We start from the raw sequence: 26,384 nt of genomic DNA, 5'->3' as shown, positions 1-26,384 counted from the left end.
TAATAATCATCAACCCTTACAGTAAATGCTGATAAAGTGGGATCAGGATTAATCCTCAGTTGAGCTGAGAATAGCAAGATGGCAAAGCCAAACAATTGTCTTCAATATCAATCATAGCCAGGTCCCTAGATTCTCAAAACATATTTTTGTCGTAGTCATACAGTGTGAAAACAGTACTTTCAGCCCAGTTTGCCTATGTCAATCAACATGCCCCATCTACATCCTCCCACTTGGCCCATAACCCATTAAACCTATCCTATCCATGTACCTGTCTAATTGTCTCTTAAATGTTATGATGGTATGTGCCTCAACTATCTCTCCCGGCAGCTCATCCTATATACCCATCATCACTTGTGTAAGTTACACCTCAGGTTCCCATTAAATCTTTCCCCCCTCACTTTAAACCCATGTCCTCTGGTTCTCGATTCCTATGTCCTCTGGGCCTTGAGTGAGAGTTTGCTGCTTCTACATCAAATGTGCTGATGCTACTCAGTAATAATGTCATCACCGCACATTGATTGAAATTCAGCAGATGCTTCGCAACAAAAAAATCCTCACCAGCTTCGACAATCACCAATTTTTCAGAAGCTCATGAGGTGCAAAATGCCTGCCACAATTGCAACATAACACTCACAGTCACTGGTTTTATTAAAATTTGTTGTGTGATTTGGTGGTTGATTAACTGTTGCTTAGTTTGAAGCACTCTCACACCTGTAAATTGTAGGTTCAAACCCTTTAGAACTGAGATGAGGAAAAACTTTTCAGTCAGAGAGTTGTGAATCTGTGGAATTCTCTGCCTCAGAAGGCAGTGGAGGCCAATTCTCTGAATGCATTCAAGAGAGAGCTAGATAGAGCTCTTAAGGAATAGTGGAGTCAGGGGGTATGGGGAGAAGGCAGGAACGGGGTACTGATTAAGAATGATCAGCCGTGATCACATTGAATGGCGGTGCTGGCTCGAAGGGCCGAATGGCCTCCTCCTGCACCTATTGCCTATTGTCTATTGTCTAAACTCTATTACATAGCCGACCACAAAGATCTAGCCCACTAATCATTGTTGTACTGAAGGAAAGAAAAATGAACTATGGAAAACTTGAAGTGCAATAAAGAACATCTCATGTTACATCCATATGATTTGTCTGACATTATGGTCAAAGGATTGTATGTCACACCTTCTTACGATTTTATGAAAATAAGTGAATTGTGATCTAATTTTACAGCTGCTGATTGTCTAAGGCTTCTGGGTATGGGAAGGTCCTAGTATATTGACTTAATTGAGGGTGTGCGGAACATGCTGCCTCTGGAGGCTGTAGAGGTAGGTACAGTTACAATGTTAAAATGATATGTGGACAGGTACCTGGACAGAAAAGGTTCAGAGGGATATGAGTCAAACCCAGGTAGCTGCATCTAACTCAAATAGAAATCCTGGTCAACATGGATCAGTTGGAACAAAGGGTCTGTTTCCATCTATACACTAAAACTCTCGTTTGTTTGTTTGTTCCTGAACTACAGCTAAAACGGTACACGATAGCCGGTCAATTTTAGGCCCACCTTACTCACCGTCATCCCTTTGGTGCTAATGGAAGAAGTTTCATTGAAATCGGTGTTATATTTTTTAAGTTATTCACATTTTAAAGTTTAAATCTATCTCCTAGGGAGGGAGGGGGGTGGAGGGAAGGGGGGTGGAGGGAAGGGGGGGTGGAGGGAAGGGGGGGTGGAGGGAAGGGGGGGAGGGGAGGGAGGAGGGAAACAGGGGTGAGGGAAACAGGGGTGAGGGAAACAGGGGTGAGGGAAACAGGGGTGAGGGAAACAAGGGTGAGGGAAACAAGGGGGAGGGAAACAAGGGGGAGGGAAGGGGGAGGGAAAGGGGGGAGGGAAAGGGGGGAGGGAAAGGGGGGAGGGAAAGGGGGGAGGGAAAGGGGGGAGGGAAAGGGGGGAGGGAAAGGGGGGAGGGAAAAGGGTGAGGGAAAAGGGTGAGGGAAGGGATGAGGGAAGGGGAGGAGGTAGGATAAGGGGGGTTGAGGGGGATGGTGGGGGGAGGGCAGGGGAGGGGGGGTGAGGGAGGGGAGGGGAGGGGGGTGAGGGAGGGGAGGGGAGGGGGGGTGGAGGGAGGGGAGGGGAGGTGGAGGGAGGGGAGGGGAGGAGGGAAAGGGAGGAGGGGAGGGGTGGTGAAGGGGGGAGAGGTGGAGGGGGTGGGGGGGTGGGTGGGAGGGGAAGGGGGAGACGGGGAGGAGAGGGTGCGGCACCAATGCAGGAGAGGTTTGGGCCCAACGGGTCCACTTAGTCTAGAACTGTATAACTCTCTGCTTCTATTAATTCCTCTACCCACTTTCTCTTCATCTTTAAAATGTTTTATTTCAAACTCTTTCTATAACTCTACCACCTACTGTACTTCTGTACTTGTCTTTTCTGTTTCATGCATAAGGAACTCAACCCCCTTTGTGCTGCAGCTTTCTGCAGTTTTTCTCAATTCTGCCAATTAGATATACATGTTCATTTGTGCATTTTAAACAATAACATTCAAAGGAACAAACTGCTGGGCAGTCACATACCAAATCATCCCTTCAAAGAGGTTGTGGATGATGAGGTGGGACTGAGTCACGACGATTAGCAAAGTCACATGAGTCCACCCGAACTGTGAATTAAAAATGAACATCAGACATCAGAGGCAGAGGACTGCAAACTCAGAACATATTAGGTCAACAGAATTGAAACAACCCAGAATTCAATTGGACACAAATTGATTATGCATCATCGCAGCATTCTCTACCACATTGCCACAGGCACTGGGACTGAACCGTGACAAGACCGATCAATCTTCACAAAAGCTAACATACAAACTACTCAGTAAGCAAGTTGGGCCCTCAGCCTGTTCCACCATTTAATAAAGTCAACTCTACCCACAGTAACCTTTCACCTACTTCATAGGAGTCCATCTACCGCTGGTTTATAAGTACTCAAAGACTGTAAAGTAGATGAATCAGAAATCAGGGTCCTGAATCTGAGCAAAGGAAACTACAAAGGAACGAGCTGTATATTAGCTATGATAGATTTAGGAATTTGACTAAATGAGTTGATGGTGAATGTGTTGTAGAAAAAAATTAAAGAATGTATACATAGATTATGACAATTATTCAATCCTTCCTGGCACAAAAAATGTCAGGAAAGATGGAAAATATGTGGCTTACAAATAAAATTTTAAGAATAGTTTTAGATGAAAAGAGAACTATCAGAAAAAACAGCAGGTATGAGGATTGGGAGCAGTTTAAATTCAGCAAAGTAAGACAAAAAGATTAATAAACTGGGATGGTAGACGGGAAAAGTAAGAGTATAAAAGTAAACTTGCAAGGAACATAAAAATGAACTGTAAAAGCTTTGATAAATATGAAAAGTAAAACAAATATCGGTCTACGGTCAGAAATTGTATAATTATAATGAGGAAGAAATGGTAGAACAATTAAATTAATCGTTTTTCAGAAAGGAGGGCTCAAATGACCTCCGGGATATTAAGGAATAACACTACATCTAGTGAGAAGGAAGAACTGAAGGTAATGAGTACTTAATGGGGATTATGACTGACTGATGCCCAGAGCCTGATGATCCACATCCCCGATTATTAAAGAAATGGTCCTGGATATAACAGCAATATTGGCAGTTTCTTCAAGACTGTCAAGCAGTACCTACAGATTAGAGGATGGCAAACCTAACATCAGAATCCCACTGCATCTCCAAGCTCTGCAATCTTGCACCACTTGGATAATATGGTTCTCTTTCATTCCTTCTGCCATATTGGCCAATTTCACATTTTCCTACATTACACTCAATTTTTCAGATCTATGCTCACTGACAAAGTGCCATACTCAGGTGACCTTTGCCTCATGAAGGGTCGCCTCCCGAGACGTCTCCTATTCCTTTTCTCCAGAGATGTTGCCTGACCTGCTGAGTTACTCCAGCATTTTGTGTCGATCTTTTGTAAAATTAGAATTATGTACCACAGGATTCACAGACAAAGCATCTGTTTATGATAAGACACCATTAAAAAATTGTTATATCATTTGTTATATTTGATTGAAAATCAAAAAGAATGCCTTAATTAGATCACTTGTGTAGAGTATGTACACTGGTTTAGACCTCCTGTTGTACGTACTATAATGCTGTTGGATTAATGACAATAGGATTTGCAACACAATCAGTGAACGTGCTAGCTATAAGAAAGATTGGCAATGCTGGATGATCGGTTTCTCTCTTGTTCCCTCTCTGGCCCATTCCATCACTCGAGTTGAACAAAATACACAGGACCTGGTGGGTCAGATTAAACGTTCTAATCCCCCTCTGCACATCGATTGTGGACCACTTATATTCACCAAACACATCACAGATTGTCACGGCGTGCAACACTAATTCTGGGCCCAGTGCCAAACAAAAAGTCAAATGTGCAGTGACTTATTCTGACTAACAGTGAAAGACATACCATGTAGAACTGCAGTCGGTAGTGCTTCTTCACAAGACTCAGGACAAACATGCAGAATCCTAGGGACAAAAAGTTCAGAATCAACACTTCGTATCTTTAAACAGGATTTGCTGAAACTAATTTAGTCCCCTTGATATGAACAGGGAAGGTTGTTCTTTTGCAACTGTGGTGGAACTGCTTCACACACAGGCCAGGAAGATCCAAGATTCAATGACTAGTTCAATTAGTTCAATTGACTCACCTCTCGTGAGATGGCAGTCATGGGTGTGGCAATCATGTTTAGCAGCACTGCACAGGACATAGTGAATGGAACATAAGATCTACATGCAAAACAAGCCATTGGCCCTACACTTATGCATTACATTATCGCCTTCAATCCTATTTTTCCTAACACAATTAGAATATTCTTTTACTTTGCATATTTAAATAGCGTTCCCTTAAAGGCATCCTATTTGGTTCAACATCAGTGGAGATGACTTTTCAAAGCAGAGTGTGGCCCACATTTATTACTACGTTGCACATTCAGTACACGTGACTAAGGACTAATTTCTGACCCAAGACCTTAGGAAACATAGAAACAAAGAAAATAGGTGCAGGAGTAGGTCATTCAGCCCTTCGAGCCAGCATCACCATTCAATAAGATCATGGCTGATCATCCAAAATCAGTATCCCGATCCTCCTTTTTCCCCCATATCCCTTGATTCCGTTAGCCCCAAGAACTAAATCTAAGTCTCTCTTTAAAACATCCAGTGAATTGGCCTCCACTGTCTTCTGTGGCAGAGAATTCCAGATTCACAACTCACTGGGTGAAAAAGTTTTTCCCCCATCTTAGTCCTAAATGGCCTATCCCTTATTCTTAAACTGTGACTGCCCAGCTCAGGCCAGGCTGCCCAGGCCGTTACAATAGTCTGTTTCAGCTCAGTATTTTCCTGAGTTGCTAATGGGTGGCACAGTGGTGGAGCTGCTGCCTTACAGTACCAGAGAGCCATGTTTAATCCAAACTATAGATGCTCTCTGTACAGAGTTTGAACGTTCTCACTGTGACCGCGTTGGGTTTCTCCGGGTGCTCCGGTTTCCTCCCACACTCCAAAGACCTACAGGTTTGTAGGTTAATTAGCTGGTAAAAATTGTTAATTGTCCCTAGATTGTAGGTTAGTGTTAGTGCACGGGGTGATTGCTGGTTGGTGTGGACTGGGAGGGCTGCAGGGCCTGTGACCGCACTGTATCTCCATGTCATTTCCACACAAGATGACATTCTCACTGTGTATGTTGTCCATTAACCACTTAATATCAAAAAATTATATGATGGCTTTATTTCTCAAAACTAAACTGAAAATGCAGCAGCACCAAAGCTGCATTTTGTCTTTTTTTCCCAGAACTGCTTGTTCATTTTAGAAAGCCTGCATTGTGTTCTTCAAAACTGTTCCAATATATGGCTCTGTTCAGGAATTAGATACAAGTGTTTAGCAAGCCACAAACCACAGCATTCAAACTAAGCAACTTGTGAACATTCTCTTCAACTGAAAATGCACACAACAAATTTTCGATGACACCTTAATTTTATCTGTTGGTATTTTGGCATGTTGCCATCCCAAAATAAAATGTTTTAAGAGAGAACTTCAGTAAGAACATTTGAACACCATGGGATTCTTAGATGGATTCAACCATCTAAGTATAAGGTAGCAAAGACAGGCTAGTCAGCTTCTGGAAGTGACGACCCAACAACAAAACATGCATATTCAAGTTTGAGGGGTTTCTTTGAAGCAGTATAGAGCAATCCTCTGTGTTCTTTTCCCAAATCTGAGCATGGATCTCCACCATAGATTCACGAGCAATACCAGGAGCCTAATCTTCGCCGTACAATTGTGGTCTAGCCTGAACGTTAAAGCTATCAGTCTTGCTTTCTGTACTAATAGGGTCTAAAACGGCTGCTCTACACAAACTGCAGACCACAACTCTTTGTTGCCTGTGAATTTATTGACTGGCTTTCTCTGTAGATACGTTAATCTGTAACTAACAGAAAATGACGCCAGTTACATTTGAAGATTAACCACACATCACTTTAGTGTGAAGAGTGCTTTTCCATACGTGCAGTGTTAACTTCCTGTTGTACTTCAAAATATTTGCTGATTTAACATGTAAAATAATTGTATTTACTTTTTATAATAACTGATTTTTTAAAAAACCCATTTGATGCATAAATAGCACACAAGATAGATTGTGGCATGTTTTGAGTTGCCCCGTGTTCATTTTTTGTTGAGGTCATACCCATTGGGAAACAGCACTAGTTATTTCCTGTTGCAATTGGACCACTGACATTTCTCTTTCATATTTCCACACATGATAACATTCTCACTGTGTATAAGAAAATAACTGCAGATGCTGGTACAAATCGAAGGTATTTATTCACAAAATGCTGGAATAACTCAGCAGGTCAGGCAGCATCTCAGGAGAGAAGGAATGGGTGACGTGAAGAAGGGTCTCGACCCGAAACGTCACCCATTCCTTCTCTCCTGAGATGCTGCCTGACCTGCTGAGTTACTCCAGTATTTTGTGAATAAATTCTCACTGTGTATGTTATCCATTAACAACGTAATATCAATAAACTATATGATGGCTTTCAGTTAGCACTCTTGATAACCCCAATGATATACTTGCATCTACATGATCAGTTAAAAAAAAATTGTGCTTGTTAACATGTAGGTAGCTGATTGTTGCATATGTAGTTAGTTATTGTCCCCAGCATAGATTAGTTCAGATAGTAGTTTGGCTTTGGTCTTGGTTTTCTTGGTTGAGTGCATATCCTGATGTTATAGCACAAGTATTTTTGTGTTTTCATTGTAATTTAAAGTAGCGAATCCTGTATGAAGTGAAGACATTGCTGGGCATGGTTTTAATATTTTATAAATTCCTTCTCTCAGTATTTCACTTGCATTAAAAATTAACTGCTGGCCACCCTTGGCATAGAATAATATACTGGTAACTCCAGTCCACAGGTGATTCGGACTATGGCCTTGATTCTACAGTCGGCGATAGCTTGGAATCCATTTGTAATACCTAACCAGAGTTACTCCATTGTGTGTTATTAGAAGCTAGCTTACACTGAACTTAGACGCAAAATGCTGGAGTAACTCAACGGGTCATGTAGTATCTCTGAAGAAAAGGAATATGTGACGTTTAAGGTTGAGTCCCTTCTTTAGAATCCCTTTACTCCAGAGATGCTGCCTGACTCGCTGAGTTACTCCAGCATTTTGTGTCTATCTTCAGAGTTACTCCATTATTCAGGAAAGACTGGGTCATGAATCTCCTCTCTCTCCCACCACTGATTTCTCCTGAGCTATTCAATTCGAATCCTCCCCATCTCCCCACATCAGTTTCATACCAAATCTTCTTTGGCTGTCATGGTGAAATACCCTTAACAATACTGACATATCATATCATATCATATCATATATATACAGCCGGAAACAGGCCTTTTCGGCCCTCCAAGTCCGTGCCGCCCAGTGATCCCCGTACATTAACTATCCTACACCCACTAGGGACAATTTTCACATTTACCCAACCAATTAACCTACATGCCTGTACGTCTTTGGAGTGTGGGAGGAAACCGAAGATCTCGGAGAAAACCCACGCAGGTCACGGGGAGAACGTACAAACTCCTTACAGTGCAGCACCCGTAGTCAGGATCGAACCTGAGTCTCCGGCGCTGCATTCGCTGTAAAGCAGCAACTCTACCGCTGCGCTACTGTGCCGCTGCACTATGTACCGTGCAACATACTTGCTGACTACTACAGCAGCTTTCCACAGCCACTGACTATGAACGCTTAAGACAGCCTCTGCAATGCCAAAAAGCATGGTAACTATTTCTAAAAGTAAGGTTTATTCATGACGTTACACGGTTTGGTATGAGGGCAAAATGTAGAACTCATTTAACGTGCTCAAAATGGGAGCATTCTAATTTCTAGGCAGTCTCGGCGATCGTTTCGCCCAACACCTCCGCTCAGTCTGTCTTAACCAACCTGATCTCCTGGTGGCTCAGCACTTCAACTCCCCCTCCCATTCCCAATCTGACCTTTCTGTCCTGGGCCTCCTCCATTGTCAGAGTGAGGCCCAGCGCAAATTATAGGAACAACACCTCATATTTTGCTTGGGTAGCTTACACCCCAGCGGTATGAACATTGACTTCTCTAACTTCAGATAGTCCCTGCTTTCCCTTTCTATCCCCTCCCCCTTCCCAGTTCTCCCAATAGTCTTCCTGTCTCCGACTACATCCTACCTTTGTCCCGCCCCCTCCCCTGACATCAGTTTGAAGAAGGGTCTCGACCCGAAACGTCACCCATTCCTTCTCTCCAGAGATGCTGCCTGACCCGCTGAAATACTTCAGCATTTTGTGTCTACCTTCAATTTAAACCAGCATCTGCAGTTTTTCTTTCCTAATTTCTGGGCAAAATGTTCTCCAGTAAAATCTTTCAACTCACTGACAAAATGTTATATTTTGGGAAGTTTTCCTGAGCTATTGGACAGATTAAGTGGTTTGTTCGACCTTACTTTGAAAGACTTCTCTAACACGGCACAACCACACAGCAGTACCTGCCAAGTAAAGAGCAAAGGAAATGAAGCGATGGTATTTGCTCAGGATACGGAGAGGCTCCTCCCTCTGAACCAGTGCGAAGAACGTATCTGTCACTGTCTCTCCATAGAAGAAGTAGTTTGCACATAATAAGAAATACCTTTCAGAGAAAAACAGGAAAAAGTCAAACGGTTTCCAGCAGAAAACAATATTTTTGGATACTACATTGTATTACGAAGCTCAAAGGCAACCACCAACGGACTCAGGCTCCCCTGTTATCAGGCTTCTGAATGGGCCTTCCACAAGCTGGGGAACTGTCCAATTCACCACTATTCCATTGCGGTCATTGGATTATCATCGAGGCCAGTGAAGGAGACTATCAACACTTACAGTGGGATCTTGATCAGCTAAGTAAGTGGGCAAGGAATGAAAAATGGCATTTAATTCAAGTAAGTGGGGAAGCACAGTAGCGCACCGGTAGGGTTGCTGCCTTACAGGCCAGAGATCGGGTTCGATCCAAACTACAGGTACTGTCTATACGAATTTTGTACATTCTCACCGCGTACCAGTCTCCATGGGTTATCTCCGGGGGCTTTGGTTTCCTCCCCCATTCCAAAGACATGCAGGTTTGTAGGTTAATTGGCTTCTGTAAATTGTCCCTTGTGTGTAAAATAGAGCTAGTATACAGGTAATCGATGGTTGGTGCTGACTCGGTAGGCCGAAGGGCATGTTTCCACACTGTATCTCTAAAGTCTAAACTTTAACTTGCATTTTGGGAAGTCAAACCAGGGTAGGACTCATACAGCAAATGCTTGGGCCTTGGGAAATGTTTGCAAAACAGAGGGATCTCAGAGTACAAGCAGATAAGCTTAGTTTAGTTTATTATTGTTAGGTGTACCAAGGTTCAGTGAAAAGCTTTTTGTTATATGCTATTCAGTCAGCATACAGACTATACATGATTACATGTACGTGATAATTCCCTGAAAGTTGCGTCACAGGTAGACGGGGTGTGAAGAAGGCCTTTAGCTTACCTCCCTTCATCAGTCAGGGCATTGAGTACAGAAGTTTGTTTTAGTTATACAAGATATTGGTAAAGCAGACCTTGGAGTATTGTATAGTTTTGGTTACCCTGCCAAAGGACAGATGTCATGAAGGTGAAAAGAGTGCAAAGAAGATTTATGGGAATGTTTGGGGACTTGGAGGCATCATTTATAGGGAGAAGTTGGTCAAGCTAGGACTTTATTCCTTGAAGCTTGTGACCTTATCGAGATATACAAGATCACAAGAGGCACAGATAAGGTGAATGCACGCACTCATTTTTCCTCAGGGAAGGGGGAATAAACTAGAGGGAAACTGTTTAACGTGAGAGGGGAACGATTTAAAAGGGACCTGAGGAGTAACTCCCAGATGGTATACGGAATGAGCTGCCAGAAAAATTTATCGTGGCAAATCCAATAACATATTAAAAACATTTGGACAGGTACATGGATAAGAAAGTTTTGGAGAAATATAAGACAAACACAGGCAAATTGAGTTAATTTAGATGGCCATCATGGTTGGCATGGACATTGGGCTGAAGGGCCTATTTCTGTGCTACACGACACTGTCCTTCTCAATCATGTTTGCTGACCCACATTGGCTCTTGATCCATTTTACTGTTAAAATTCTCATGCTGGTTTTCAACTTTCTCCATGGTTTCCTCTGTTTCCTATCTTCGCAGAGTTTTCAATTGCTATAAACCCAACATATTTGGGCTTCACCAATTCTGGACTTTTGCTTATTCCAATTCTCATTTTTGGAGGATGTATGTCTAGCTCCCTCTTTCATTTCCTTCAGGATGTTTCCCAAATCCTACATCTTAAACAAAATTATCTCTTAATCAGGTGTCAAATTTTGTTTGATAGCAATGTGTGAATTGATAGATTAATTGATTGCTGTAAATAGTTGTTTACGTGCAGGTAAGTGGTAGAAACAGGAGAGAGTTGATGGGAATGTAGGAAGAATCAAATAGGTTGGTGTTGGATTAATGTAACTGGGTGTTTGATAGTCATCGTCGACTTGATGGACTAAAGGGACTTTCCATGCTATATCACACTCTATTACACTTTTGTGAATAATATAGAATGTTGTAATATATTAAAAAGAGCTGAAAAATATACATGTTATTGTTGATGACACCTTAAAGAAGTATTGAGTGTAAATGGTACAAAAAACAGTAGAATTAACCTGGCACATGGACTAATTAAAAAATTCAGTCCTGATGCAAAATCTCAACCTGAAACACCAACCATTCCTTTGCCTTTACAGATGCTGCTTGACCAGCTGAGCTCCTACAGCAGTTTGCATTTTTGCTCCATATTCCAACATTTGCAGTCCTGAGTCTCCATGTCACTAATTTAATAATAAATGTCTGGACAATTGCTCAAAATGAAATGCTTGTTAAAAGATGCTTTCATGTATTATTAAGCACCAATGCTTAATATTAATTTACAATGGAATTAAATGGGCTTGTGTCATCTGTGGCTCAGACTGGGTCACCAAAACAACCAATATATTTTGCTTTTATGGAGCATCTCCAGTGTAATTAAATGTACCAAAGCATTTAAAACGAGTAACATTAAACAGAAATTTGATACCATGCCAAGAGAAAGTCCATACAAATGAATAATTCTATCAAGTGTTCCCAGTTCTTATGAAGGATCTTTGATCTGAAACATTAACTTTGTTTCTCCTTCCACAAATGCTACTTGATCGGCTCAGTATTTCCAGCATTTTCTGCTTTTAATTTATACTTCCAGCATTTGCAAGATTTTGATTTTCATTTGCTTTAAGCCCCATCATGTTTCAGAGAGAATTCCAACGTTTTAATTTCAGAAAGCATGGAGACAGCACAGATTGAGAAATGAATATTTGAAAAAAAGCAATTCCTCTGAAGAAAGCAATTCCACAGAATTCAACGAGCGAAGACTTTGGAATTGGGAGATGTTGCACAGATGGGGAAAAGGGAGAGAGTTCAGGTGAAGGAGTCCAAGGAAGTCTGTGCAAACAACAGACACAAAGTCCTGGAGTGCTGGATGGGTGACGTTTCGGGTCGGGACCCTTCTTCAGACCAGTGCATCATGTGATCCCGATGTGGGCTCCTGTACATCGGCAAGACCAAACGTAGACACGTCAATCATTTTGCTCGGTCCACAGAGGCCTGCGTGATCTGACGGTTGCCATTCCAACTCCCCTTCCCATTCTCATACTGACATTTCCGTCCTGGGCCCCCTCCATTGCCAGAGCGAGGCCACACGCTAATTGGGGGAACGGCACCTCATATTTTGCATGGGTAGCTTACAAACCAGAGGTATGAACATTGAATTCTTTAATTTTAAGTAACTTCTACTTAATCTCCCCTACCATCCACGCTTCCTCCACCTTAGTCATTTTACCAGTTCCACAGTTCTCCATATTGTTTCCCTCTTAAGATTTTTTTTTTTTTTAATGGTCTGAAGAAGGGTTCCAACCTGAAACATCACCCATCCTTTTTATCCAGAGAGGCTGCCTCACCCACTGCCACTGTGTTTCTTTTTTTTCCTAATCAAATGTGCAGCACTTTGGTCAATGTGGGTTGTTTTTAAATGTGCTATACAAATAAAATTGACTTGACTTGACTTGACTGAGTTACTCCAGCGCTATGTGTCTATCTGATATTAGAATGCTTAATGTAAATCCTGGTTTCTGGGGACCCGAGATCTCATTTCCAGGGGATGAGGTTGTGGGAGCAAGGTGGAGGAGCAGGTGTGGCACCTGCCACAGGTGCAGGGAGGTTGCGATTACCAAACAACAGTAAAGAGAGAACCATCTTTAGCATTACAATATATGCACAATGCAGGTGGTTAGAATCGAGTAGCTGTAATTTCCAACCCCTACTCATTAACTTACAATTTACTACTATCTAGTTAAAGGCTTAGTTTGGCTGAGACATATATCTGAACCCAGATGATTGATTTTTAAATCTCACGAGGCATTTTCAACTTTTTCCACATGTGCCGGTCAAATTGTACCAAGACTCCTCGTAAGTCTCCTCAGAGAAAATGGAAATAGAATTGTCAAGATAAAACAAAAGAAACCTTGATCAGAAACAAAATAAAGCCTATGGCTGTTCACATGAAAGAACTCATGCAATCATTGTTTTCATTTCACATGATACTAAGGACTTAAGATAAGAGTAACATTCCACAAGTGCCATTATGGCAAATCTTATCACATGCTCACCAGCTGAGAGTCCGGAACCATGGCAGATGGTAGGAGTGATAAACGCTGTAACCAATGAGAATAATCTCGTGAAAGCATTTGATCTGTACACCTAGAACCTAAGGAAATAATAGAAAGATAAGGAATTAATAATAAGGAATTAATAATTAATAATGTCTTTGTGTCATTTGGGCCTAATCGCAGGTACTATTTGTGGCATTCGACAGAAATTTGCATTAAGATATCACATGACAGCAGTAGTTTTGACAAACACACACAGGATCCTGCGTGATTACAACTCTGTGTGTGTTTGTCAAAACTACTGCTGTCATGCATGCTCGCTCGGTATGTTGTGTTGTACGAGGTACAATATATCTGGGGCTAAAACGTCTTTGTCTTGAAAATGCAAACTTCTCTGTTTCTCCCAAACTAATATTGAATTTTTACTGAAGGATGTCAGCATTTACCAATGTGATATCTTAATGCAATTTTCTGTCGAAATGTGGCTGGAATATACGATGGGACATTAGCTTGGAAATGTGCCCATGCAAATTTAAAGTGCCTATTTTAATGCATGTAAAACATGATCTGCCTAAAAATATATGGGTTAATAGCTGCCTTACAATTTTACTTAAAGCAATATTTTCTGAACATCATTAGCTTTTGGTCTAGCAATCACACTATGCTGAACCCAGATAAATAACTTTTAATTCTCACATGGTATTTTCAATTGTAGCTCCTGGAGATATTTAATGCTCCAATGGCATTTATAGACATTGAATTTTTAAGTATTGTTTGAGCATTTTATCAATGCACGGAATGGCGTTGCAACTTTCACTTCATCTCCCTTCAGGTCATCGTTATTTTCTCACATAAGTGCGGCTCTTTACTGAGCTTGTCCTGAGCTTGTTGGTACTATTCCCATAAATAGCTGTCAGATCGTACTAACCTCAACATTTGCTGTGTGTCAACAGACAGATTATATCTTCTCAAAAGGAACTGTGTTTCACTGATGTTCAGTGTTTCTGTATTACGCAATTATTTTTGTAAACTGGTGATATTTTATTTAATAACAAAATTTGACAGGGTCAGGATATTTCTGTCTGTATTTTCCGACCTTTTTTAATTTATAATGCCTCTTATTCCAAGGTATCAAGTTCAACTTCAGAACTCAAGATAGCCACACGCCCCGTGACCCAGCAGTAAAACCCTTTTTGAACATCGAGCATTGTAAATAACAGATGAGTTTGAGGTCAATCACTGGTTTGTGCTGAGATGGCTGAATTCAGCCAGAGGATTGATTTGTACTAGAATCACACTACAATCAGTATATCAGTGAGGAGGACCAAAGCATACCTACTCTTGTTCATTGTACAAGAAGTCACAATTGACTTAAGTATCGAGTATAGAAATTGGGAGGTCATGCTGCAGTTATATAAAACGTTGCTGAGGCCACATTTAAAGAACTGTGTTCCGGTTTGGTCACCATGTCACAGGAAAGATGAGGTCAAGCTTAAAAGGGTGTAGAGAAGATTTACAAGGATGTTGCCAAGACTCGAGGGCCTGAGCTACAGGGAGAAGTTGAGTAGGGTAGGACTTTATTCCTTGGAGCGCAAGAGGATGAGGGGTGATCTTATAGAGGTGTATAAGATCATGAGAGAAATAGATCAGATTTCAGAACCAGGGGACATTGGTTTAAGGTGAGGGGGAAACATTTAGTAGGAAGTTGAACAGTAGCTAGTTACACAAAGGATGGTGGGTGTATGCAACAAGCTGCCAGAGGAGATAGTTGAGGCCAGTACTATCACGGCATTTAAGCATTCAGACAGGTACATGGATAAGATAGGTTTAGAGGGATATGGGCCGAAAGCAGACAGGTGGGGCTAGTGTAGATGGGCATGTTGATTAGTGTGATTGGGCCGAAGGCCCTATTTCCACTCTGTATGACTCTGTGACTAATTGACTGATTGTTGAGCTGCATTAAGAAGGAACAGCACTAAGCTCCACGTACTGATAACCCTCGCCATAACGGACCATATGATGGGGTATTGTGTCCGTTATTGCTGATTGTCTGCTATAAACAAGTAAGGGGTTCGCTCCAACCATCTAGAGGTCATTCCATAACTCAACAAGTTGTTTTCAAATACAAAGTTCTTTTTAACAGCTAAAAAAGTGCTTTTGTTACTGCAAGCTAAAAATACTAAAGGCCAATTGTTACATTGTTTAAAAGAGTATCGTTCCACAAGTCTTGATCAAAGCAATTGCTTGTCAACCTCCCGCAGTGTAACTAGCAGGCCTGTGTTCTTACAGGGGTGTCTGATGACTGCTCCATCTACCATAACCAAAATCTGTTATAAAGAGGTCAAGGATAGACTGTAATGCATTTTACAGTCAAGACCCTGCTGCCCCCAGAAGTGATCCAAATTGCAGTCGTCGATTCAGTTTGCACAAATGAGCTGTAGAAAGGAATTGCAGATGCTGGTTTATACCGAAGAGAGACACAAAGCGCTGGAGTAACTCAGGAGCATTTCTGGAGAAAATGGATGGGTAACGTTTTGGGTCAGGACCCTTCTTCAGACTGAGCTCTTGAGTCTGTTACAAATCTTAAATCCACAAGCTGTTGTCAATTTAAGATCCATTTCACACCTAAGAGCAAAAGTATCCCAGCTGACATTCAGTACTTAAGGGTTCAAGAGAGAGCTGGATAGAGCTCTTAAGGATAGCGGAGTCAGGGGGTATGGGGAGAAGGCAGGAACGGGGTACTGATTGAGAATGATCAGCCATGATCACATTGAATGGCGGTGCTGGCTCGAAGGGCCGAATGGCCTCCTCCTGCACCTATTGTCTATTGACCATTATATTGGGAGGAATAACTCCAGCATGTTGTGTCTATCTTCAGTGTAAACCAGCATCTGCAGTTCCTTCCTACACATTACATTGGGAGGTGCTAACCTTCAAAATGAGAAATATAACCAAGTATCCACCTGTTCCCTCAGCTGCTAAAATAACCCGCAGCTCTAGTTAACAGGGTAGAATTATCCACACTGTCTTGGCCCACATTTAGCATTCTACCATTAACTGAAAACAGATCATTAAACAGAACATCCTGGAGAAATTCAGACCAGGCAACATCTAAGGAAATAAAAATACAGTTGATGTTGCAGGTAGGTAATGTCTATTCATAACTGGGAAAGTTTACAAAAAAGGCATGATTAAACTTGCAGAACAAAGAGGAGAATGGAAAGAACAAAGTGAATTTTGCAGTAAAATGAAGGTCAAAAGAAACCAGATAACACAGTGTGTCGGAAGGAAGGAACTGCAGATGCTGGTTTACACCGAAGATAGACACAAAATGGTGGAGTAACTCAGCGGGACAGGGAACAGACAGACAGCATGCATTTTGTGCTATTTGTGCCTGCATTTTGGATCTATTTCCAGATAACACAAGCCTGTGTCAAAGGGAAGATACTGAAGGCTTGGTAAAGGCAGCTAATATGTCTGGACGAGAGGTCAGAGGAGAGAGGAAAAAGTGCTGGAAGTGCGAGATGCAGAGCACAGCAGCGATCAGGGTGGAAGTGAGATGGAGAATTAAAGTGACAAGCAACTAAAATCACTGGGCCACACTTGTGGACTGAATAGACGTGTTCTACACGTTCCAATTTGCACACTTCTGTTCTGTAAGTGAGATTATTAAGGGGTTGGACATGTTAGAGGCAGGAAACATGTTCCCAATGTTGGGGGAGTCCAGAACCAGGGGCCACAGTTTAAGAATAAGGGGTAGGCCATTTAGAACAGAGATGAGGAAAAACTTTTTTAGTCAGAGAGTTGTGAATCTGTGGAATTCTCTGCCTCAGAGGGCAGTGGAGGCCAATTCTCTGAATACATTCAAGAGAGAGCTAGATAGAGCTCTTAAGGATAGCGGAGTCAGGGGGTATGGGGAGAAAGCAGGAACGGGGTACTGATTGAGAATGATCAGCCATGATCACATTGAATGGCGGTGCTGGCTCGAAGGGCCGAATGGCCTCCTCCTGCACCTATTGTCTATTGTCTATCTTCCCCTCCCCTCCCCTCCTCTTTCAGTATTTGATAGGATCTTTCCTTCCATCGCCCATGGTTCACTCCTCCATCTTCCTCCTCCTCAACACCAACTCCTTCTCACACCAATTGCAGGAGAGGCAACCCTTGTTGTTTTACTCTCTTCCCACCATCCAAGGACACAAGCAATTCCAGTTAAACCGGTGATCATTTGCAATCCATAGAGTGAGAGTCATGCAGCATGGAACCAACCCTTCGGACTAACTCATCCAAGCCGACCAAGATGCCAGCCTACGCAAGTCACATTTGCCCATGTTTGTCCCATATTCCTCCAAAACTGCCAGTTCTAGTGTACTGCATTTGCTGCTCACAATGTGGTGACCTCAACACTGAAGACCAGGTGACTGCTTTGTAAACATCCTCTGTTCACTCCATGTAGGTGACCGAGTGTTTCCAGTTGCCTGTCACTTCAATTCCCCATTACACCCCTACCCTGACCTCTCTGTCAAAACACAAAGTGTTGGAGGACCTTAGCGGGTCAGGCAGCATCAGGGGAGGGAATGGACAGGCTACGTTTCAGTCGGGACTCTTCTTAGGACTTCTTCCGATGCTGCCTGGCCCGGTGAGTTCCTCCAGCACGTTTTCCTTTGCTCAAGATTCCAGCATCTGCAGTTTCTTGCGTCTCTGCCTTTGGCCTCTTATAGACTGCTCTAATGTCCCAGCATAATCTCACGGTGCAACATCTGTCAGTCGGGCATGTTTCAGCCCCCAGTGCTCAACATCGATTTCAACAATTTCAGTAAACCAGCTCTACCAGTTTGTGGCTGAACCTGCCAGTTGTGCTGTAAGCACAGGGAACTACTGGAGTGCTTGGCAGGTGTGGCAGCACCTGCTTTTGTGGAGGGGCTGGGCTAGGGAGAGGGTTAGCAATGGGAGAGATCGTCAACTCAATCACCTTTAGTCAATGATCTCTCATGGTGTGTTCTTGCTGGTCTGGTGTGTTGTAGCTCTTTTTCTCTTCCCATGCAAACGTGGCCCAGCCTAATGGCATCTCTAGCACTTTCTCCTTTAGTTTCAGCTGTTACCATCGACAGCTTTTTGCCTTCAATCCCTGGCCGGCTCTGAAGTAACTCAGCTCTCTCCTGATACTGTCTGTCCTCGTGGATATTCTGACCCCGTGCATTCTGCTTCCACTTTATAGAACTGCTGTAATTTCTCTTTTCTGGCCACTTATTTATGTAGTCATAGACTCATCGCACCAGTCCTGGGCTTCAGTGATAGTGGGGATTTTTCTCCATGGGAGTGAAGTGGTTCCAAACGTTGGCCAGCCAGTATGTGGTTTTCCCCCTATGGGCTACCTGCTCACCTCCTCTCCTTTAATTGTGATTCCATGTAATGTAAGGGCGCAGCGGTAGAGTTGCTGCCTTACATCGAATGCAGCGCCGGGTTCGATCCTGACTATGGGCGCCGTCTGTACGGAGTTTGTACATTCTCCCCGTGACCTGCGTGGGTTTTCTCCGAGATCTTCGGTTTCCTCCCACACTCCAAAGACGTACAGGTATGTAGGTTAATTGGCTGGGTAAAATGTAAAAATTGTCCTAGTGTGTGTAGGATACTGTTAATGTGCGGGGATCGCTAGGCGGCGCGGACTCGGTGGGCTGAAGGGCCTGTTTCCGCGCTGTATCTCTAAATCTAAAAATGTAACAAGCCTTCAATACCTTCTCCTATTCAATATCTATCTGTATCATGTCTTGGTCGCAATCTAGACAATCTCTGACATTCTCCTTATTCTCTCCATCTCTTCTCTGCAAACTTTAAATAAATCATTATTCTGAATTTTTTCCACATCTAATGAAAGGTCATTGACATAAAGCATTAACTCTGTTTCGCTCTCCACGGATTTTAGATTTCCAGCGTCTGTAATGTGTTGTGTTTTTCTACTTAAAAAAAGATTATTGGTAATTTATTTCTGCCTGTTGTAGGAACTTGCAGTGCGTAAATTGGCACATTTCCAAACATTTCAAAAGCAGTCAAATATGTTTTTGGGTGTTGGAAAGTTGAGAAAGGGCACTATAAATGGAAGTTAAATCTTCCTTTGGCTATGCCAGTGAATTGGCAAATGACCTTCAAGATGCCAAATCCCCGTATCAGTTGGTATGATGGGAGATAAATGGAATTCAAATAATTTCCTGCACTTGCAGAAACACAAGAGCTTGAAGCTGGTTCATTGAATGTTTATGTGGAAAACAGTTTTAATTGAGGACCCTAGATAAAACAGTACACAGACAAAATGCATAGAGAGCACGATTGATAAATTAAATACAACTTACGATCATCATCAAAACCATGGGTCCTAGATAGATGATGACGAAAAAGAATGTAATCATGGCCAGCGTCAGAATTCCTCGCACCCACCAATTCTTCCATCTGTCAAAAGGACAACATCTTTAGTTCCAACACTGTGCATTCAATCCAAATCATAAATTCAATGCATTTGCTTAACTCTTTAAATTCCTGATTGGGGTAGCATCCTATTACCTAATTTAGCAAGTGGAAGACCCATGGTGTATCGTGAAGGAAGGAGCCGCAGATGCTGGTTTACAGCCAATGGAATGTAGGCCTTCATAACAAGAGGAGTTGAGTATAGGAGCAAAGAGGTCCTTCTGCAGTTGTATAGGGCCCTAGTGAGACCGCACCTGGACTACTGTGTGCAGTTTTGGTCTCCAAATTTGAGGAAAGATATTCTTGCTATTGAGGGCGTGCAGCGTAGGTTTACTTGGTTAATTCCCGGAACGGCGGGACTGTCATATGTTGAAAGACTGGAGCGGCTAGGCTTGTATACACTGGAATTTAGAAGGATGAGAGGGGATCTTATCGAAACATATAAGATTATTAAGGGGTTGGACACGTTAGAGGCAGGAAACATGTTCCCAATGTTGGGGGAGTCCAGAACCAGGGGCCAAAGTTTAAGAATAAGGGGTAGGCCATTTAGAATGGAGATGAAAAAAAACTTTTTCAGTTAGAGAGTTGTAAATCTGTGGAATTCACTGCCTCAGAAGGCAGTGGAGGCCAATTCTCTGAATGCATTCAAGAGAGAGCTAGATAGGGCTCTTAAGGATAGCGGAGTCAGGGGGTATGGGGAGAAGGCAGGAACGAGGTACTGATTGAGAATGATCAGCCATGATCACATTGAATGATGGTGCTGGCTCGAAGGGCCGAATGGCCTACTCCTGCACCTATTGTCTATTGTCTATTGACAGGTAGCATATCTGGAGAGAAGGAATGGCTGGCGTTTCGGGTCGAGACCTTTCTTCAGAAGAAGGGTTACTCTAGCATTTTGTGTCTACCCATGGTGTATCATTGGTTTTGCACCTAATACTGCTTTCTGTTGACTTCAGCAGTATTACTTGCACTTAATCCCAATAATTTCCCCGACATGCAAGCTAGGCATAAATCAACATCACACTTCAAATGTCCGTCCAAACTGCAAGCAATATTCTTTGTAGTCAAAAGGAATTGACTGCTATTTACGTCTTATGCCAAGAGCAAACCTGAAGAACCTGGTAACAAACCTTTTTCATTCCTAATACTACTGTACCTTGAAGACAGCCCTGACAGAGCCTTGTTCAGCACCTCTGGAGTGTTATCAACAGAAGGAGGAATGTCCGAATTCCCCGATTCCGTTTTCACGTCGTTTGTAATTGACCCCACTTCTGATTCCTAAATGAAAACAAGACCAGACAGTTGACAATCGACTTATTGGAGTAACGGAATATAGGTGATACAGGTCACCTAACATATTAAAAAAGAGTTAAACATGTTTGTATGCCCAGGAATCCAACCTTCCATCTTCAAGCACCGCATGAGTCAACACCATTGACATCAAGACAACATCTCATCCAGCTTGGCTTTTCAAAGCCTTTATAAAATGGAAGTCAATAGTCATCCAGGCAATCACACTTCATTATTGGAAGACATATCTCACACAGAGGAAGCTGGTAGTGGATGCCAGATTTCAATCATCCCCGCCCCGGGCCGTCATTCAAGGAGTTCCTCCGGGTAATCTTTCTTCATCGTGTTTAAGCCGGAAAGAGTGCAGAGAAGATATACGAGTCGCTGCCAGGACTTGAAGGACTGAGCTATCGGGAGAGGTTGGACAGGCGAGGACTTTATTCCTTGGAGTGTGGGAGGATGAGTGGTGATCATATAGAGGTGTGTAAGATTATGAGAGGAATAGATTGGATAGATGCACAGTCTTTTACCCAGAACAGGGGAAACAAGAACCAGGGGCCATTGGTTGAGGTGAGCAGGGAAGGATTTAATAGGAACCCCAGAAGCAAAACATTTTCACACAGAGGCTGGTGGGTACATGGAACGGGCTGCCAGAGGAGGTAGTTGAGGCAGGTATTATACCAACATGCAAAAGGAGTTTGGACAGGTACATGACTTTGAACGGTTTAGAGGGATGTGAGCCAAAAGCAGGCAGGTGAGATTAATGTAAATGGGGCATCTTGGTCTCCATGGGCAAGTTGGGCCAAAGAATCTGTTTCCATGCTGTATGACTATGACTCTCACCATCTTCCGCTGCTTGATTAGTTAACTTTCTTCCACCATAAGGTCAGACATAGGCAATTCACTGATGATTGCACATCATTCATTTCCGTTAGCAGTATTTCAGCAAACGAAGATATCCATGCCTACGAAATGCAGTAAGACCCAGATAACAGTTATTCATGAACTGATGCAGCAAGTAACATTCTTGCTGCAGAAGTGTCATCCAATGACCAAGAGAGCATCTAACCACGTTCTCTTGATATGCAATGATGTTATCGTCACAGGTCCTCACACCGCCATTATCCTTTGGGTTACTAATTGACAATAAGTCAATTAGGGCAGCCACCTACAATTCTGAGACCAGGCATCCTACAGCAAACGACTCCACTCCACAAAGCCTTTCCAACACTTGCAAAGCAGAGGGAGCTGGAATACTCTGGACTGCACCTTTTGGATTCACCTGCACCTCCTCCAACCTCATTTATTGCATCCGCTGCTCTAGATGTCAACTTATTTACATCGGCGAAACCAAGCACAGGCTCGGCGATCGTTTCGCTGCGCTCGGTCCGCATTAACCAAACTGATCTCCCAGTGGCCGAGCACTTCAACTCCCCCTCCCATTCCCAGTCTGACCTTTATGTCATGGGCATCCTCCAGTGCCATAGTGAGGCCCACCGGAAATTGGAGGAACAGCACCTCATATTTCGCCTGGGCAGTTTGCAGCCCAGTGGTATGAACATTGACTTCTCCAACTTTAGATAGTTCCTCTGTCCCTCCCGTCCCCTCCTCCTTCCCAGATCTCCCTCTATCTTCCTGTCTCCGCCTATATCCTTCCTTTGTTCCGCCCCCCTGACATCAGTCTGAAGAAGGGTCTCGACCCGAAACGTCACCCATTCCTTCTCTCCCGAGATGCTGCCTGACCTGCTGAGTTACTCCAGCATTTTGTGAATAAATACTCTGTACTTGTCTGGATGAGTGCAGCCTCAACAACATTCAAGAAACAACACCATCAAGGATAAAGCACATTACTTGATTGGCACCCAACCACTGCCTGAACAGTCATTTGCTCCACCATCGGTGGTACATGAGCATGTCATCTGCAAAACGAACTGCAGAGGGGTGGGAGCTGCTTAACGAACTCGTCGTCTACCCTGGGTAGTTCTACAGAACTGGCAACATTTGCAACAAAGCATCAACTACGGTGTTCTGAAGCACCAATTGCCACTTTTGATTGTTGTAGTTGACATACAAAAGAAGAAGCCCTGCAGAAATCGGCATCTCCTCAACCCATGGCCTCCAACCACAACGAAGGACAAGGAGCAGCAGACATTTTGGATTACCACCACACATAGCTTGCCCTCCACGATGTGCAGCGCCCTGAATTGCAAATGTATTACCATTCATTTATCATTACTTGAGACGATATCCTGGAACTCTCTACCATACAGTATTGCAGAGAACCATCTCCAGAAAGAGTGCAATAGTTCAGGAAGGTGGCTTCCTCTCCATCATTTCAAGGCCACCGTTTGACCTGTTTTTACAAAATGGTCAGCACGACATAGATTACCACATCTACACCAAACCCAAACCTATCAGGAGTGGACGAGGGCATTCGATTCAATTTGAGATACCAGCTATCAAGACAGTGTATATGTTCATTCTTTCCTCGCACAATTAACGCATGGAGTCGTCTTCACCCTACTATAATTACTCAACCAGATGCAACTAAATGTAAGTTAAATATAATATAATAAATATAATATAATAATATAATAAATATAATATAAGGCAGCTCCCTCTTCTCCAAGAAGCCCTTTTTGCTTAAGTCCATACTCCGCCACCTCCAGTTTAAATTCCATTTGGAATATTTTGGAAGACCAAGAACCAAGGGAAATTGGGGAGAGCAATTTCCTATGGCCTTTGCCAACAACATCTACAACCTTAAAAATTAATAAATCTAAAAGTAACTTGGAATTTTGTTCCAATTGCACCCTAGTTTACAACTGGCTGAAGCAATCAGAACATCCAAATATAGTTCACAGGGTTTGTCATGATAAGAGAGGAGAGAAGAGAGAAAGCGTACTCCCTTTTACTATTATGTTTATCCAAAGACCTGGGGCATTCATGTGATGGGTTACGACAGTGCATGACAGGGGAGAAGCAGGTTTTTTTGTCACGGAAACCGAGTCATTGAGTCTCATCCTCCCTTCTCCATGCAGCTCAGAACATCCAATGGTTTTCTGAAACCAGGTGGTGGCAGGTGAAGAAAATGTACATGTGGAAAAACTGTGTTTGTACTGAATCGGCACAGATTTCATGTGCAGTAAATATTTAACCTTTAACTAGATCAAGGTTTGCAACAAACAGATCATCTTTGGGAAGCAGCTGGCAACAGCTTGACTTGTGTTTGAAAGGGTTGGCAGCACATTTACCATGACATCATTCTGCCTTGCAAACCATCTGAAAAACTGGTGAGGGAACGAGGAGATGGGAAATCAGGGAACAGAGGGGGAAACCAGAGAATGGGAGCGGAGAATACCAGGGAATTGGGAGGACAAGGGAATGGGGCAACCAGAGAATTAGGGGGGAAGAACACCAGGGAATCGGAGGGGGTCAAGGGAACAGGGGAAAGACAGGGAATGAGGGGACATAGGAACGGGAAGGGGAGGGGTGTGTGAAAAAAAGGGAAAGGGGCAACCAGAGAATAGGGGGGACCATCAGAGAATGAGGAGACATCAGGGGATGGGAGGGCAAGGAACGGGGGTGTTGACAAGGCAATTGGTGGGGGGGGGGGGGGAGAAAAGGGAATTCGGGCGAGAAAAGGGAATGGAGTGGGAGAAAATGGAATATGGGGGGGCATGAAGGGTTTGGGGGGGTAAAGAGAATGGGGAGGGTAAAGGGAATGGGGGGGGGGTAAAGGAACAGGGGAGGGTAAAGGGAAAGGGGGAGGGTAAAGGGAAAGGGGGAGGGTAAAGGAACGGGGGAGGGTAAAGGGAAAGGGAAGGGGGAGGGTAAAGGGAAGGGGGAGGGTAAAGGGAAGGGGGAGGGTAAAGGGAAGGGGGAGGGTAAAGGGAAGGGGGAGGGTAAAGGGATGGGGGAGTGAAGGGAATGGGGGGTATGGGGAAGGTGAAGGGAATGGGGGGTATAGGGAATGGGGGGTGAAGGGAATGGGGGGGTAAGGGAATGGGGGGGGTAAGGGAATGGGAGGTGAAGGGAATGGGGGAGGGTGAAGGGAATGGGGGGGTGAAGGGAACGGGGGAGGGTAAAGGGAAAGGGGGAGGGTAAAGGGATGGGGGAGTGAAGGGAATGGGGGGTATGGGGAATGCAGGGGTGAGGGAATAGGGGGGGTGAAGGGAATGGGGGGTGAAGGGAATGGGGGTGAAGGGAATGGTGGGGGTGAAGGGAATGGGGGGGTGAAGGGAATGGGGGGGGGTGAAGGGAATGGGTATGGGGCAACCAGGGAGCAGGGGGTGGGTGGGAGGGGAGGGGTTGGGACAGAGTCGGGGCCGGGGCAGAGCTCCCGTTCACCCGCCCGCGTCGCTCACCAGGTCGGTATACAGATCCTGCGAATCATCGCGGGCCCTGTGCCTCAGCTCCGTCATGTCGCCCTCCGTGTCCCCGCCGCCGCTCGCTGCCGATCCCGAGCTCCCGCTCTCGCTCTCTCCCGCCGACCAGCTCCAGGCTCCCCGTAGCCGGAGTTACAGAAAACCGCAGCTCCTCGACGAACCGCCTGGCATCCACCCACCGCTCAACCGACAACAGCTCGGCGTCCCCTCCGCTTCGCTCCTGTCCGGTCCTCCCGGCCGGCAGGGGGCGCAGACGAGCACTTGTCAATGGTCCTCCCAGCACCAGAGCACCGGCCAATGGTCCTCCCAGCACCAGGGGTCGCGGCGGAGCATTGGTCAATGGTCCTCCCAACACCAGGGGTCGCGGCGGAGCACTGGTCAATGGTCCTCCCAACACCAGGGGTCGCGGCAGAGCACTGGTCCATGGTCCTCCCTGCCAGCGGGGGGGGCGCAGACAAGCCCTAGTCAATGGTCCTCCCAGCACCAGGGGTCGTGGCGGAGCACTGGTCCATGGTCCTCCTAACACCAGGGGGCGTGGCGGAGCACTGGTCCATGGTCCTCCCAGCACCAGGGGTCGCGGCGGAGCACTGGTCCATGGTCCTCCCACCACCAGAGCACCGGCCAATGGTCCTCCCAGCAGCAAGGGTCGCAGACGAGCACTAGTCAATGGTCCTCCCAACACCAGGGGTGCCGGCGGAGCACTGGTCCATGGTCCTCCCTCGAGGGGAGATGTTTAGAAAAAAAACCTGCAAATGCTGGTTTAAATCGTTCCCTTTACCGAGGAATTTCTCGTCATTGGGCGGTGAATCTGTGGAATTCTTTGCCACAGAAGGCTGTGGAGGCCATCAGTGGATATTTTTTAAGGCATAGGTTAGATAGATTTTGATTAGTAAGGGTGTCAGAGATTATGGGGAGAAGGCATGAGAATGGGGTTGAGATGGGAGTTGTTTTG

General features: G+C 44.2%; 1 protein-coding gene across 1 annotated transcript in view; it reads right to left on the bottom strand.

The window, feature by feature from the left end:
• The window catches only part of cds2 (CDP-diacylglycerol synthase (phosphatidate cytidylyltransferase) 2), a 45,903-nt gene extending 20,233 nt beyond the window's left edge, over positions 1–25,670 (bottom strand). Inside the window, exons 1-7 of the mRNA XM_078429062.1 lie at positions 25,412–25,670; positions 20,911–21,032; positions 19,643–19,739; positions 13,299–13,396; positions 9,059–9,198; positions 4,469–4,527; positions 2,550–2,632 (exon numbers count right to left, since the gene is read on the bottom strand). Of these exons, the coding sequence (XP_078285188.1) occupies positions 2,550–2,632; positions 4,469–4,527; positions 9,059–9,198; positions 13,299–13,396; positions 19,643–19,739; positions 20,911–21,032; positions 25,412–25,468 (656 nt within the window). The 5' untranslated portion in view covers positions 25,469–25,670. The remainder of the gene's footprint in view (positions 1–2,549; positions 2,633–4,468; positions 4,528–9,058; positions 9,199–13,298; positions 13,397–19,642; positions 19,740–20,910; positions 21,033–25,411) is intronic.
• Positions 25,671–26,384: the final 714 nt, after the last annotated feature.

The sequence above is a fragment of the Rhinoraja longicauda genome, chromosome 36, assembly GCF_053455715.1.
Source record: "Rhinoraja longicauda isolate Sanriku21f chromosome 36, sRhiLon1.1, whole genome shotgun sequence".
NCBI lineage: Eukaryota > Metazoa > Chordata > Chondrichthyes > Rajiformes > Arhynchobatidae > Rhinoraja > Rhinoraja longicauda.
The sequence above is the reverse complement of the archived record's forward strand: the minus strand, read 5'-3'. Positions and strand labels throughout refer to the sequence as shown.